Source organism: Sciurus vulgaris, assembly GCF_902686455.1.
Source record: "Sciurus vulgaris genome assembly, chromosome: 5".
NCBI classification, from domain to species: Eukaryota; Metazoa; Chordata; class Mammalia; order Rodentia; family Sciuridae; genus Sciurus; species Sciurus vulgaris.
In genome coordinates this window covers 11,600,734-11,615,523 of record NC_136465.1, presented here as the reverse complement: position 1 = coordinate 11,615,523, position 14,790 = coordinate 11,600,734, and the positions used below count along the sequence as shown (strand labels likewise).

At 44.6% G+C, this 14,790-nt stretch overlaps 1 protein-coding gene across 1 annotated transcript in view; it reads right to left on the bottom strand.

Moving 5' to 3' along the window:
• The window catches only part of EBF2 (EBF transcription factor 2), a 180,406-nt gene that overhangs the window by 46,003 nt on the left and 119,613 nt on the right, over positions 1 to 14,790 (bottom strand). Inside the window, exon 7 of the mRNA XM_079139033.1 lies at positions 6,262 to 6,343. Coding sequence (XP_078995159.1) covers positions 6,262 to 6,343 — 82 coding nt within the window. The remainder of the gene's footprint in view (positions 1 to 6,261; positions 6,344 to 14,790) is intronic.

Genomic DNA, 14,790 nt, shown 5'->3' with positions numbered 1-14,790 from the left:
TCAACATTTTTTATTTAAGGAAAATAGAAGGTGGTGCCATTAAAAAGTTTTATATAAGAGCTGGGGGTTTAAAAAAAATCATAAGGGGTTGTTGGATGGATCTTGGCCCCATGCCAAGACATGAGTAGCCGTGCCCTTTGCTCTTGTATCGTTTAGTAAAACAGACTAATGGCTAACGCCCAGCTGTGTGGACTAGGTGTCTTTGTCACAGACATTAATTTCCCCATCGTTCTTGTGCAGTGGAGACATCCAGCTAGGTAGAGTGCAGGGACGCAGCAGCTTATACCATCCAGCTACCCCGTGGCTGTCAGTCGGTCCTTTCCAGGGCAGACCCATGTGAGACCACTCCCTTTCTCTCCACTACCATATATTTCTTCCCACTTCCTCTGAGGTGCAGTGGATCTGCCAGGCATGTGACCCAAGCACCAACCCTCCCTCCCCCTCGGCCCCATGGAGTCCTTCTGGATGCCCCACCACAGGCCCTTCCTGGTGTGACCATCCAGCACCAGCCTCTCTCCCCACCCAGCCCCGGCCCCGGCCCCGGCCCCGGCCCCGGCCCCGGCCCCGGCCCCCCTTTCACTAGAAACACACGCATCCTTTCGTTAAAAATGGTTTGGAGGCTGGACACGTGTCAAGGTTCTGCCCATACGATGGAAAACACCCTCCCACAGCCCCTACAGTGAGCAGGTCTTTCACAAACAGTCTTTTTTGTCAGATTAAAACTTGGTACCCAAGACATTATACACAGTCCAGTCTCCAGTAAAAAACCTGATATTGTAGACAATACTATTTGAAGTGCAGAGTCCTTCAGAAGGGTAGGTGCACTTACTCTTACGGTGATGGTGAGGTCATTTAACTCCCCATCACCTACCCTCTACCACACTGCCAAGGTCCAACAGGCTCCTGAAAGACCACAGCTCTGTGCCCACTCTCTCCAGGCACGTTCCTGGAGGACCACAGAGAAGCAGAGCTCTGCTATGCAAATCACTCAGGTGTTCTGTGTTCTCCTCGAGAAGACAAGCCCTTTGCAGGTGGGCATTTTATTTCATTTGCTCCTACTGTGTCTCCAGCACCTAGCACAGTGTCAGGCACGGAATGTCTTTAGCAATGCTGGGGGGTAGAAGGCATAATGGAATGGGTGCATCTAGATTCTGTTATGACCTGGAACACCTGCTGGCCTATCTATGCCACTAAGTTAGCAACAGTGAGCCCTAAATTGTGTGTTTCTTCTGTATTTTATAATTTGAATGTGGGAATGATGATGTATTTGACTTTCTTTCTGGGCTGGATTTTCTCCTGGATTTTGTAATGACCACTCTCTACTCACATTGCAGAGAAATAAAGAATGGGGTTCATTATGCCTTAAGAGGATGGTCAAAGCAGCCAGATGTGGTGGTGTGTACTTATAAACCCAGCAGCTTAGGAGGCTGAGGGAGGAGAATCTCAAGTTCAAGGCCAGCCTCAACAACTTAGCAAGGCTCTAAACAACTTAGCAAGACCTTATCTCTAAATATAATATAAATAAGGGCTGGGGATGTGGCTCAGTGGTTGAGCACCCCTGAATTCAATCCCTGGTACCAAAAAATAAAAAATAAATAACCAGGGTGGTCAGCTTACATTGGACGTATATTTCTCTTTCTTTCCTTCACAAAGTTGTTAATCCAGGTGTTTCTCTTCATCGTTCCATCTCAGGGAAGGCAGATGTGATTTTCTACAGGCATGATCCATGGATTTAGATACTGTGGGGACCCTGAAAAACTTGTATTGTCTCTTCCTTCCTTCTCCCCTGACCCCTTTCCTCTTAAAAATAAATAAAACATACCAATCAGCTTCAAGCAGCACACAGAATACTGGAGGGACAAGCCCTGGTTGCCAGAGAGGGTGGCAACAGGCGAGGGAGAAACCTGTGGAGAACGGCATACTGGCACAAAGGAGCCAACGGCTCCGCTGGAAGCCAGGAAATGCCTCGCCAGGGATGAGACAGGCACGTGTGGTCTTGAGGGAGTCTTAAATTAGAGAGGGGTGAACAGGTAAGAAGGTTCCCAGAGAGTGGACATCAGTGGCCTGTGTAAGTGATAGACCTCTGGAAACTTCCAGAGATGAGCCTGGTGGACCATTTGCCTGATAAAAAGATCCTGAAAGAGTCCTACTGGACATGCCTTTCCAAACCTGAGCTGTGTGTCCTTAGCCAGTAGACGTTCATGACGTGCTTTAGAAGATGACTTGGCATAAGAGCTGAGGGCAGATTAGAAAAGGAAGGAGCAGAGGGGCTCATCATGGTTTCTGGGAAGAGAGATGGATTTAACAGATACTTGGGAGAAGAAAGCAACACTTTGCCAATGAAAGAGGAGGAAGTGGATCAGGGGTAAGAACTGAGTTCTGTTTGAATATGTGCTCCTTAGTCATGGGAGGGAAGATGCCCAGGAGGGAGGCAGAGCTGTATATTTGCAGCTCCAAAGAAGGGCACAACCTGAGGATAGGGATGCAGGGATCACCTGGGAACAGATGGCATTGAAAACCCAGAGCGCAAGCGCAGTCGGGGAATGTGTGGGTGGACGGATCAACACTAAGGGGCACTCACATCAAGGACACCCATGTGATGTTGGATGTATTTCTTGACGTCAGAAACCTGTGGAATCCTAAGTGATGTTTTAATAGGTCTGGGAAATCAGTGCACCTTAAGCAAAACTTTGTTTAGATGTAGTTTCTCATTGGGATAGAGATTACAGCTGTTACTAGATTCTCAGAGGGATTTGGACCAGAAATGGGCTAAGACCCATTGTGTTTCAATAAGTATTTTTTAATGTCCTGTCCGACTTAGAATTTCAACTGAATTAAAGAGGATTGGTTCAGTCTCAAACATAAAAGAGTCCAGGTTCCCCACTGTTTGTGAGGTTGAGTTCATGATTTTGTTAGAATGGCCTGTGTTTCTATTCTGTTTCAATCCAATCGTCACCAAAGAATCCTTTATATTAAGCCTATGTTTGATCATGTAATAAAAGTAAAGAATTGACATTTGTCTACATGGTTAAAAACAATTACCTTTGTCATTGTGAATGAGATACATATTCCAGGAATTCCTACAATTTACTGTCCCCTTGGATTGCTTTCCCTATAACCATGCCTACCTACTGTCTCTGGCTTTGCTTCATGTTTGAAACTTGATCCAAGTTTCTTAATTGACCATCACAGTACATAGAAAAGCCTTTTTCATAATAGCTTTCTCCATATAAAAGAGCTTTCACCGAAGGATATATTCTTAATAGACTCTGAGCACCGCATAAAAATCACCAATTCTTTTGTACGTCAAAGGACACTTAAGAAATGAAAAGGTAACCCATGGAAAGGGAGGAAACGTTTGCAAATTACATATCTGATAAGCACCCAGTATTCCAAATATATGAAGAACTCTTGCTATAATGCAACTGTAATAGGAAAAAATAACCCAATTAAACAATGGGCAAAGGACTTGATAGAAATATATTTCACCAGATAAGATTCACAAATGAATGGTAACTACATGAAAAAAAGGCTCAGCCCCTTTAGTCAACCTGAATAGACAGAACCACAATAAGACAAAACCACTGTACACCCACAGGAGGGCCAGGTTTTGTAAAAAACAGAAAATGAGTGTTGTTGAAGAATTAGGAAAATTGGTACCTTACTGGTGGGAACATAAAATGGTTTGGCCACTGTGAAAAACAGTTTGTTAGTGCTTCTATAAGTTAGAGTTATCATATGATCCAGAAATTCTACTCTTCGCCATATTCCCAAGAGAAAGAAAACATATGTTCGCAAACACAACTTGTGCACAAAAATCCACAGAAGCATTATTTAAAATTGCTCCAAAGTAGAAATAATGCAAGTGTTCATTAATTAAATAATGGATAAATAAAAGATGACCTGTCCATGCAATGCATTATTATTCCACTGTAAAAAACAAGAGCACTGAATTCACATGTGTGAACCTTGAAAACCTTACGCTAAGTGAAAGAAGCCAAGTGCAAGAGGGCTTCATTCACATGAAATTTCCAGAATAGACAAAAACATGGAGAGAGGAAGTGGATTAGTGGTTGCTAACAGGAATCGGGAGACCTGCGGTAACTTTCTGGGGTTATGAAAATGTTCAGGAATCCAACGGTGGAGATGGTTGCATGATACTTGAATGTCCTAAAAGTCACTGAACTGTATACTGTAAGGTGGCTAAAATGGTGAATTATCTGTGGTATGAATTTGACCTTAAATTCAAAAGATGCCAGACAAAATTGATTTTAGCTTTCTATTCTAGAAATAACACAATCCACAAACTTTGTTTTTATAGTTTCCCCTGTCCTTTCAAAAGTCAAATATGCTCAGACAGGATGAAAATACCTCCTCGCTTTGATATCAGCAACACTTATTTTAAGCCAGTGAAAAACTTGGGCACAAGGAAAACCTGTCTTAGTAAAGAAGTGAAGACTAGGGGAGCATGCATGGGCTTTGTGAATATATTCCTAAAATTTGGGAGAAATAAAACATCACGGGATTCTATTCAAAGCTCTTCCCATTGATAAGCATGTTCTCAAACTTAAAACTCCTTGAAAGCGGTGGTAGGGAATAGGGCAGAGTAAGAATTCAGGCTGTTGCCTTCATTTCCTCCCCTGCATGTCTTTCAGAAATGGAGCTCAGCTTTGGTTCTTAAGGCTGTTTGGGATTCTTGAGAATTTTACTCTTCTATGGACTAAAATTATTTAACTTTGTTTTTGGAAGAGTGAGTTCAGTGAGGTTTCCACTGTGCACGACATCCCTTCCTGCTGGATCCTCAAGAAGGCTGATTTGTATTTCTGTTTTCTGGTTGTAGAGCAGGGGAAGATTCTGCGTGCTAAGAGGAGGGCCTTGACTTTTTTAAGGGAACCTGGCAATAGTGTTAAATATTATAACCATACCAAAAAAAAAAAAAAAAAAAGTCCTGGTCACGGCAAGAATGCTCCACAACCATAATACAATGAAAGAATGAGCAAAAGGGATTTTTTTCAAAGCACCCCTCACTGGCCTCGTGCGTGCCCACCTCCCCTGTAACTCTTCTGTTTTCACTCTGCAGTGTTGGGGGTGGGACCCGAGGCCTCCATGCTAGGCAAGTGTGCTGTCCCTGAGCTACTCCCCAGCCACCTTGGTAACTCTCTCTCCTGACTCTGTTCCCTAGCACCTCTCTGAGTGTGGCCACGCCTCAGAAGCTCTCTAAGGGACAGGCAGGACCAGACACGTGATTTGTGGGGTCCCTGGCAAAATGAACACGCACTGCTCCTTGTTCAAAAATTCTTAGGGATTTCAAGGAGGCAATGGCAAAGCCTAGATCCAGCAGCGACAGCCACCCGTGCACTGGGGTTTGTGGAGATTTGAGGACAGATCCTCCCGGCTCCGCCACCTTCTTGTGGGCTCAGGGGCAAGTTACTTAACCTTCTGAGCCACCCTGCCCTCGCCTGAAGCCTGGGGGCCCATCCTCCAGGCCATCTCTCACTTTGCTGCAAGGATTTTTCCCAGTCTCCAGCTTGAGTACCTTTGTTGGGCACTTTTCTCATTTGCCTGTGGAGATGGGAGTGCCACATACTTAGCAAAGCCATTTGGTGAATTAAACGTGGGTCCTTCACAGCGTAAGGACGGGGGCTGAGCCGGGTGGCACTTGCTCCCAGCAGCAACCCGTGCTCTTTGCTCTGTTCTGTGTTTTATTAGCTCCTCTCAGTACATCAGTGGCAAGGGTGATGAAACCAGTGGCAGATTTAACTGCCAGGCAGCTGGGTCACCGTCCCGTGGGTCTTGTTGTCATGCTGCGGTCTTAAAGTGACCACGGCTGCTTTGGACTGCTGCTTTCCAACAGGCTTGGAGACAGACCACTGAATAGTTAATCGGAGGCAGAGGAAGGCAGGCGCTGTTGCTTGCAGAAAACACAGAGAAGCGGCTTTGAAAAATCCCAAGGTGGCTGAATATCAAGAACACGGTTCCTGCTGTGGGCAGCTGTGTGTGCAAGGGGCAGCCCGAGGGCTTAAAATCAAATCTCCAGCAACGGGTTGGTGCCTCTCCCCGTGGGGATTTGGCAATGGAGGCCCCAAACCTAAACACTACAAAATGAAGAACCCATCCACCCAGGCGGGGAGAGTTATCATTTAGAGTTACCTTTTGTATTGCTGGCAGTATCAGTGAGGAATGGTTTTGGGGGGGAAAAAAAGGAAAAGAGAGAGCCTGAGAGAGAAAACAGGATGACTTATTTAACAGGCGAGATCTTACCTGAAACCGTCTCATGTCCCTTGGGTTTCCTGCTGTTTTCAAACAATTCTGATTGCACTTGAGGAAAAATTTTAAAAAGAATCTGTGAAGAGAAAGCAACGTGTTACATTTTTCAGTAAACATTTTTTAAGGGAGACTCTATCTGCATTCTATTAGATTGGATTTGAAAAGCGATTGTATTTCAGGTCTGGGGAATTTCAACCAGCCCTGCCTGGGGAGGAGCATGGTTGACCCTCTGCAATTTGCAAATTTGGATGTTTTCAATCCAAGCCCAGCACCCGCTTCTCCATCACTGTGGGGGATTGTTAAGTGGTTCCCAAGCTGGGTTCTGGTTTGCACACGGGCTGGAGTTTCTATAGCACTTCTTGTGCAAAAAAAGGCTTCAAACACAGCAGTGACCCCTGCTGTACAGAAAATCTTCCTCAGGTTTAAAAATGGCAGGACATGGCCCCGAATCCCGGGGTTCCCCACACATCTGGCTCTCTGCTGGCACACACGCCTTCAAGCTCACCCTTGAAGGGGGCCTGATGTGTTCAAACCAAAGCATACAAAATCAGAAAATGAAATGTGAACAGCCAAAGACGAAGTTGGCTGGGTAGGTTTGCACTGGGGTCTTTACGGTGAATATCAAGTGTGACTGTCCTTTCAGACCATCGATGGATTCTCAGAAAAATACAAAGGCATGGAATCACAGTCTGAAGTTATCGGACTGTGTAAAACATATTTTTGAAGTCTATATTCTCCTAAATTTTAAAATTGGACATCTTGGATGAGAGGACGACATCAACGAAGAAAAATGGCAAAAGTGGTCTTTGCAACAATTCACCTAGCTCCTATTTGAAATTTTGTTTCAAAATGCAGTAAGTTTTTCATTTATTTCACTTGCAGAGTCCTTTTCCTTAAAAAAAAAAAAAAAAAAAAATCCAGCTTTGCCGCACTCAAGTCCCAGGTGAGTGAGGCCTATTTCCCTTTCTGTTACTATGACAACGAAATTTTACCGCAGTCCCAAAGTCCCTCCAGAACTCTCACATCCATGCCTTGAATTAGAACTTTAAAGGAAACGATATACATTTTCCCTGGGATTTACCAACAAAAATAAGTAGAAATCAACAATGCTTCCAAAAATTCTATTTTACAGCATCTGTCAGTGAAACGCTCTCAGGGTGACCCTCTGCTTATTTTTATTGTTTTAACAATCACACAAAAGAATTAGAGAGCGCTCCAATTAACTGTATGTATCACTTAAAAAAAAAAAACCTGATGAGAAGATAAACAGTAAACAATGACGGACAGAGAAGGGGAACTGACTGGAGTCTGTTCTCTATCTGAGGCTCTGAGGCTCTTTCACTCTTGTTTGCTAAATACATTTGGCCACACACTCTCGTCTGGATCTGGGATTAAGGTTGGGTGTGAATTTGGAAGTAACAGCTAAATATCTTTTCATTGTCTTACAACATCTGCTTTTCCCTTCTCTCTTTCCATCTTTCAGAGGCTGTGTGGGAGGTCAGGCGTGGCTTTCTGTGCCACGGAGGTGTCAGGGTCTTGCTCAGAGATGCTCCAGAAGGACCAGGCGGAGCGGGTGGCTGGCGTTGCCTGTGTGTGTGTCAATTCACAACCTGCCACAGCTTTGGAAGGAGCGGGGAAATGTCTGCCCATAGCAACTGGAGTGCTGAGAAAGGAGAGCTGCTTTTATGGAAGTAAAGATGGAGCAGAAATCAAACATGCTCTTTTTAGAAGGGGGAGCATTTTATATTTGGACACTCATATCAGTCATTACAGCCACCGCAGAGATGTTCTGCCGATGTGTTGAAAGCTGGCCACTTCTGGCTGCAAGTCTTTCCAAACAATAGCCCCCAACCCACATCTTATTTGCCCCCCCAAGACCCATGGCAGCAATTTCTATCTTTCTCCTACCGAAGTCCAACTGAGTGCTTGTTCTCTTTTACTCCTTGATTTTTGGAAAGTTTGGCTGCAGCTGGACTACTTATAACGTATTCTGTGTACCACACTTCCCGACCCCCCCCCCCGCCCTTCCCCAAAACGTATCTGGTGAAAACATTAATGTTCTCGAAGGCATTATGATGTGAATGGTGTGGTAGGTGGGAAAGTGCAAAAGAGATAAATGTTTACATAAAATCGAATTGATTTAGGGAAACACGGAGCCTGGTGAAAGGCTTTATTCATTTTAAATTAGGACCCTTAACAGTTATTTGGATGGAAACACCCCGTTACTCTTTGGCTTGTTTGGGGGCTGAGTTTGTAACCTACACAGACCCCTGCCTGTAAGACCTAGCATTTGGCTCACAAAAGGGAAAGGCTGGTGGAAGGGAGTAGGGGGGGAGAGAAAGAGAGACAGAGGATCTGAGAGAGGGAGTTAATATAATAATATAACATATAATGGCTACTTCTAAATGGTCAGCATCAGAAATCATGACCCTAATTTTTTTATAAGTGCATCTAAAAATTAATTAAAAGAAATTCTGGGCTGACTGACCATCTGATTTTCTCCTTCACTAGTGTCCTCCAGCCTTCTCCTCTCCACTCTCCCAAGCACTGTGCCCAGGGTCTTGGTACCAAACCCTCTACTGTTCATACCATCTACTAGCCACAGGGTAACTTGCAAGGAACAAATGCTCTCAGAATCCCCTGGGTCTCAAGTCCTCCAAAGCCAGGGTTGCCTGGAAAATATCAGCTTTCTCCACTCAGAAACGGAAAACCGAAATGAATTACAAGATTCAGACCAAATGTGCAGATAGATTCTCATCGGGATAGGAGTTATTTCCACTTTCTCCAAACAATGGTGACAACATAAATATGACAACCACTTAGCATGCTACAGTTTGCAAGACTTCCTTGCATTCCTCAGGCGTGAGCCCTAACAGTGATTGTTTTATTCTTGTTTTATGGATCAGGAGGAAGGAAGGGATGGGGTCAAAATGTGAACTTGAACCCTCAGATTTCAATCAGGTCCCCAGGTCACTGAGGCAGTATCACATACCAAAAGGCAGTTCTTCTCTCCATGAATATGTATTCAAAATGCTAGGCTTGACCCACCACCAGCTAATGATGTCACCAAGTCCCACACATCTCGAGGCCTCAGTTTCTTCAACTGTGAAAGGAAGGATTTAATTGGATTATATCTAGGGTTTCCCCCAGTATCAATATTTTATGATTGCAAAGCAAAGGGGCAGAACTGACAGCCCTCCAGAAAGGGGACCTTGAGAAAAGAACTGACCCAAGACAAAGAGATAAAGCGGGTAGGTGTGTGGCAGGCAGGGGCAGGGGTTCTGAGAGATGGGTCAAACCCATCAAGACTGTGAAAGAAAAGTAAGGGGGTGGCTGGTTGGTGGAAAATATGGCATGTGGGGTGATCTCTGGACCAGAGCCAGCCATGCCCTGCGCTTGATGGCAGGTGGCTGGGCATGAGGGTCCAGTCCCTCGGGATTGTCTTCTGTGCTTCTGAGGCAGGGGAAGATGCTTGAGGAAGACTGCCGCTCTGTCCCTGCCCACCATCCCATGTGGTCTGCATCAGAGGCTACAGGGGTCACAGGGTCAGGGGAAGATGACTTGCTGAACAAGGAGAGCAGCCCCTTCTCCTCAGGGAATACATTCCAAGACCCTCGTGGGTGCCCTAAACCACAGAGAGAACCAAACCCAAGCCCTTTCCTATACATACACTCCCAGGATAAAGACTGACTTATGAATTAGGCACAGTAAAGGATTTACAACAATAACTGTAATAGAATAAAATGGTTATAACAGCTTGCCATAAGAAAGATATTTTAAATTTATGAACTCTTTGTTTCTAGAATTTTCCATTTGATATTTTCAGGTCCCAGTTGAGGATGGGCAACTGAAACCTTGAAAGTGAAGCCCTGGATAAGGGGACTCTGCACTCCACTTGATAGATAATGACTCATCTGATTCTCACAATAACCCTATGAATCATGAGATGTCCTATAGCAGGGAAAAGGAAGACCTCAGAATCGAAGGAATTCGCAGTGACCACAGGGCCCAGTGGTGGACATAGGATCGGAACCTGGACCTTTCTGGCTACCAGCTACATCTGGCTTTTTCTGTTTCCTACTACAGTGTCAGGATGAGGGTTGCCTAGTTCTGAACATATTTTAAAACCTTGAATTATACATTTGAACTGTGGGCTTTACGGTATGTCATTTCCATCTCAGTAAAGCCACTGAATTTTGCTTTTTAAAATATGGTCTAAAATGGCAGGCGAGTGGAGAGTGAAGGAAAATAAATCAGGGCGGCAAGTGAAGGATTTTGGTGTTTTAAGAATAAGTGCACCCAAGAGGAGAATACCATGTCAAAGATAGTTATGAAAGAGTACTTGCTTAATATTGAAAACTGAATCTATTTATTGACTCATTTAATCAACACATATTAAGTGCATTCTGCATGCCACAAAGGCTCAGACACAGGGACACAGCTCAGCCTCGTGGAACACACAACCAGATCAGTTAAATGTGCTTCTGCAAGTCTGAGATGAATCTGGTAACCCTGAGTCTGAATCTGAATGAGATTCCAGCAGATCACCTTGTGCCCAAGAAGTCTCTTGTGCTCTCCTCTCCGTCTCTGTCATATCAGAATGCTCTGCACTGTTCAAGAACATAACAAAACTCGGGTGGCTTAGGCTGTCCTGCCGCCATCTTAAATAGAAACTGAGTTTCAAACTAGACATACAATTCAGATGCAGAGTTAAGATGCAGCGTTGGGGGCAGATGGACCTGGAGACCACAGGAGCACCAACTACTTAATATTCCAGGAAGAATCTAGAACTGAGACCAATGATCTGACAATCACGAAACCCAGCACGGTATTTCTCAGAATTTATGGAAGAGACCATTCCACTTGCCTCCAATTTGAAGCCCACGATCGAATCCTTTCTTAAAATTTTTAATGCAAAAAAAAAAAAATCTCCAGGCAAGCACAGTGGAAGGCACCAACATTTCATTTAAGGAAAAGACCAGCCAGGGATGCGTATGGGAGAAATGTGAATTAGGCAGCTCTGCAACAGCTACACAGCCTAACTCCATGTAAAATACCTTCACTTTGAAACTTAGTTCCTTATTCCCACTGAAACAAACAAACAAAAACAAAACCACTTACTTTTTCTACCCTGGAAACGACTCTTGCTATGCAGGGCTGCACTTCCTACACAGGAACACCTCACACCCCCCCGGGGGCCAGAAGCAAGATGCTGCACTGGTCCTCTTTATCTGCCACAGTGGTCACATAATCAGGCTGGATCTCTAAGGCTGAGCCACGTATCCACGTTAAGTAGCCTCACAAGTCCTGTGGGTACCTAAAGGTCTGTGTCCATTGATTTGTGAGGAAGATACCTTTTATCTGGATTAGCTGCTAAACCTCCTTTTTTTAGACTTCAACAAATTAAAACACAATTGACTTTTTTGGTGCTTCTGAAAAGAAGCCAGCCCTTTCCTTAAAGCGCTCTTCTACCATTTCAGCTACCAGATGTAGGGACAGGCCTGATCACAGAGTGGCCTTGGTAAGGAATGGACACTTGCCTTTCTTCTCTCCCAGATCTCTCAATAAACTCAGGCCCTTTGGGGGATTAGGCAAGCTCCGCTCTGGCCCTGGGGCGAGGAGCAAGCTGGACGGACACACCCACTGGTGCGTTTTCCCAGCCTGCACATGGTCCTGTGGCAGCTCGCCTGGCTTTCCATGATAGGAGAAAACCCCTGGGACTGGCTTCCACTTACAACCAGTGAAAAACACAACCAAAGTGTTCTAGCTTTAACCTAAGTCTTCACGGTGGCCTCCTCTTTGACCATTCCAACAATAGAAAGGACACGCTTTCTTTCCCCATAAATGCCCTGTACAGAATCCAAACCCGGCAGCAGCAGGTGAGGAAAAGGGCGTTGTGAACCCCGCCTTGGCTCAAAGAAGAGGAACCTTGAAAGCTCTTCTGATCCTGGAGGTGTCCACCCAGGCTAGAAAGGACACTGAGGCTCAAGGGTCTTTCAAAGACTGACTCGCATCCACCCAAATGAGGAGACCCTGAAGGTTCAGCTCCAGTGGGCTCTTGCTGGCTCCTAAAGTAATTTTTCAAGAAGAAGGAAGTGCTGGTACTCGAGATCTGCTTCGCAAGATGGTGGTGGTTGGCACAAAGGCCCAAGAGGACAGCTGGAGAGAGATGCTCTACAAGTTTTCACTGACTGGCTTCTAGAGGCCGAAATCAAATACAAAAGGACCCGAGCATCAGTTATAGTATCCATAGATCCCAAGGGATGACCGCACTCATTTTTTAAAGTGGATGTTCTATCTACTTCATTTATCTAAATAACTCCATAAGCTATAAATATTAAATATGTAAACAGAGAGGTATAAACTCTTTAATTTCTTCAGATATTCCTAAGGAAGGGACATGGTGTTATAAAACTTATCCACCTGAATTATTTCAATGAAAGTCCATTTCAGATGTGAAGATTTTAAGTTTACGGAAATTTTTGAAGCATCAAATTTTCTTACTCCCATCTACACTCAACCTCCCTACCTCCTCCTGGCTAAAGAATCACGGTGACAGTTATAACAAGAATTAGTAAAAGCCTGTACTCAACAGACTCATATCGTTTGCTACGAACAATTTCGCTTGATCCTCCCAAATCCAGGAGCAAGGTCACATCCCTGTTTCATGGAGGAGGCCATCAAGACCCAAAGATTAGGTGACTTGCCCCAGGTGGAAAAGCTTGTCTGGTTTTCAGCAAAATGTCATTGTGGCAGGAGTCCAGCCACGCTCCCCTTGAAGGAAAAGGCGGAACGCGTGGCCAGGCAGCCATTTGTGTCTGGGGACAAGTGCCTCCCGATCTCCATGCTGATCATGCCACTTTCTTTCATTTAATCTGCAAACAAGTGCAGAGTCATTCTTCAGGTTGCCAAAACAGCAAGGAAACAAAAATGTCTCCCACTCCTCATTGGGATGCCCTGTTCTGGAAATTGTGTGGCTGCTTTGGAGTATGCAGAGGAAAATCAGCAAGTCTATCAGACGCTCAGAGAGCAAGACTTCCCCAGAATACAAACGGTCCAGAGATGGTGAAGCCCTCTACAAAAAAACATAAAAGAGTGCTCAGGAAGATGAGGGAGATTAGGGCCATTTGTCCATCATGACTCTAAGGGGGGAAAAACCAGAAATCAAATATGTAATAGGAGAGGCTGGATTAAATCTTGGAAAACATTTTTTGAGAGTCAAGTCACCAAAACTAAAATTTGAAAGCATTACTCAAGGGACAGGAGGATCTTCTATGACAAAGATTTTTAAATAGAACAGAAAGCTAATTCCTTTGGCAGCAGATAATTTCAGCCTTGTATGTGGCAGCTAACAGGGATGTCCCTATCAAGCCATTTCCTCATGATCTCGAAGCTTTTGATATTATTAATGTAATTATTATTATTTAACATTTATTATACAAATTAGGGAGCTTCTGAGGCCAGAAGTGAGAACTGCTTATCCATCTAGAGTCTGGGTAAAGCACGTGGTAAGTCAGCATCTTCACCGTCTCTGGACTTGCATACAGCCCCTTCCCCTATACTGGGCCTTTCTCTCCCAGTGTGTTTTAAAACAACCCAACTTCCAAGCAAAATTATTCCAGGAGGGATTGCCACAAATTCAAACCTGCTTCTTTCTGCAGTGGTTCTCTCTCCAATATTGACATGTAGTCTAAGAATTTCCCTAATCCTTAGGGAGAGATGGTAAAAGGGAAACACACACACACACACACACACACACACACACACACACACACACACGACATTAATGCATTCCAACAGATTGCATGGAAAACCACCACCACCAAAAGATGGGGGGTGAGGGTCAAAGTCCTCATCACTGCTTTCAGTAAACTCTGGTCAGCACAAGAATGCAGAGCAACGTACTCAACCTGCAGATTCCTAACTGGCAACAGGCCCCACGGAATCATTTTCTAGCGACATTCACTCCAATGACAAGCTCTGGGAATGGCACTTGAGTTTGGCAATAGATCCTTCGTTCTAAACACGCTGCCTCCTGAGCAGGATCCGCTGTATTCATTTAGGCACCAGGAGGGAGCGGCTTCCCCCACCGTGTGGCTCTTACTCTGTATCGATAGACTTCATTTCAAAGCCATTTCCTGATTTCTTCTGAAGTGATGGTCTCCCATCGCCCCAGCGGTGAGCAACGGGCTGCAAACAGCCGCTGAGCTACGAAGGCAAGGGGGCTACTTGGACTCTCAGCTTATTTCCAAGAGCAACACACTCCAGTTTCCGAGGACCAGGGCTTCTATATCAGTTTTTTTTTGTTTTTTCCCTTCTGTATTCAGACATGTCTTCACTCTCCCGGATTCCATTACTTGGCACCATGAGGCTCACGGGAGGAAAAAAAAATCTCTAAGGAAAAGTCCTTGTTTTTGCACTCAGATGAAAATCTGACACCATTAATGAAAATAATAATTGAACTCTTTGGGCTTGAATCGGAATGGAACACAACACCAAGAGCATGTTTGTCGCCGTAATTGT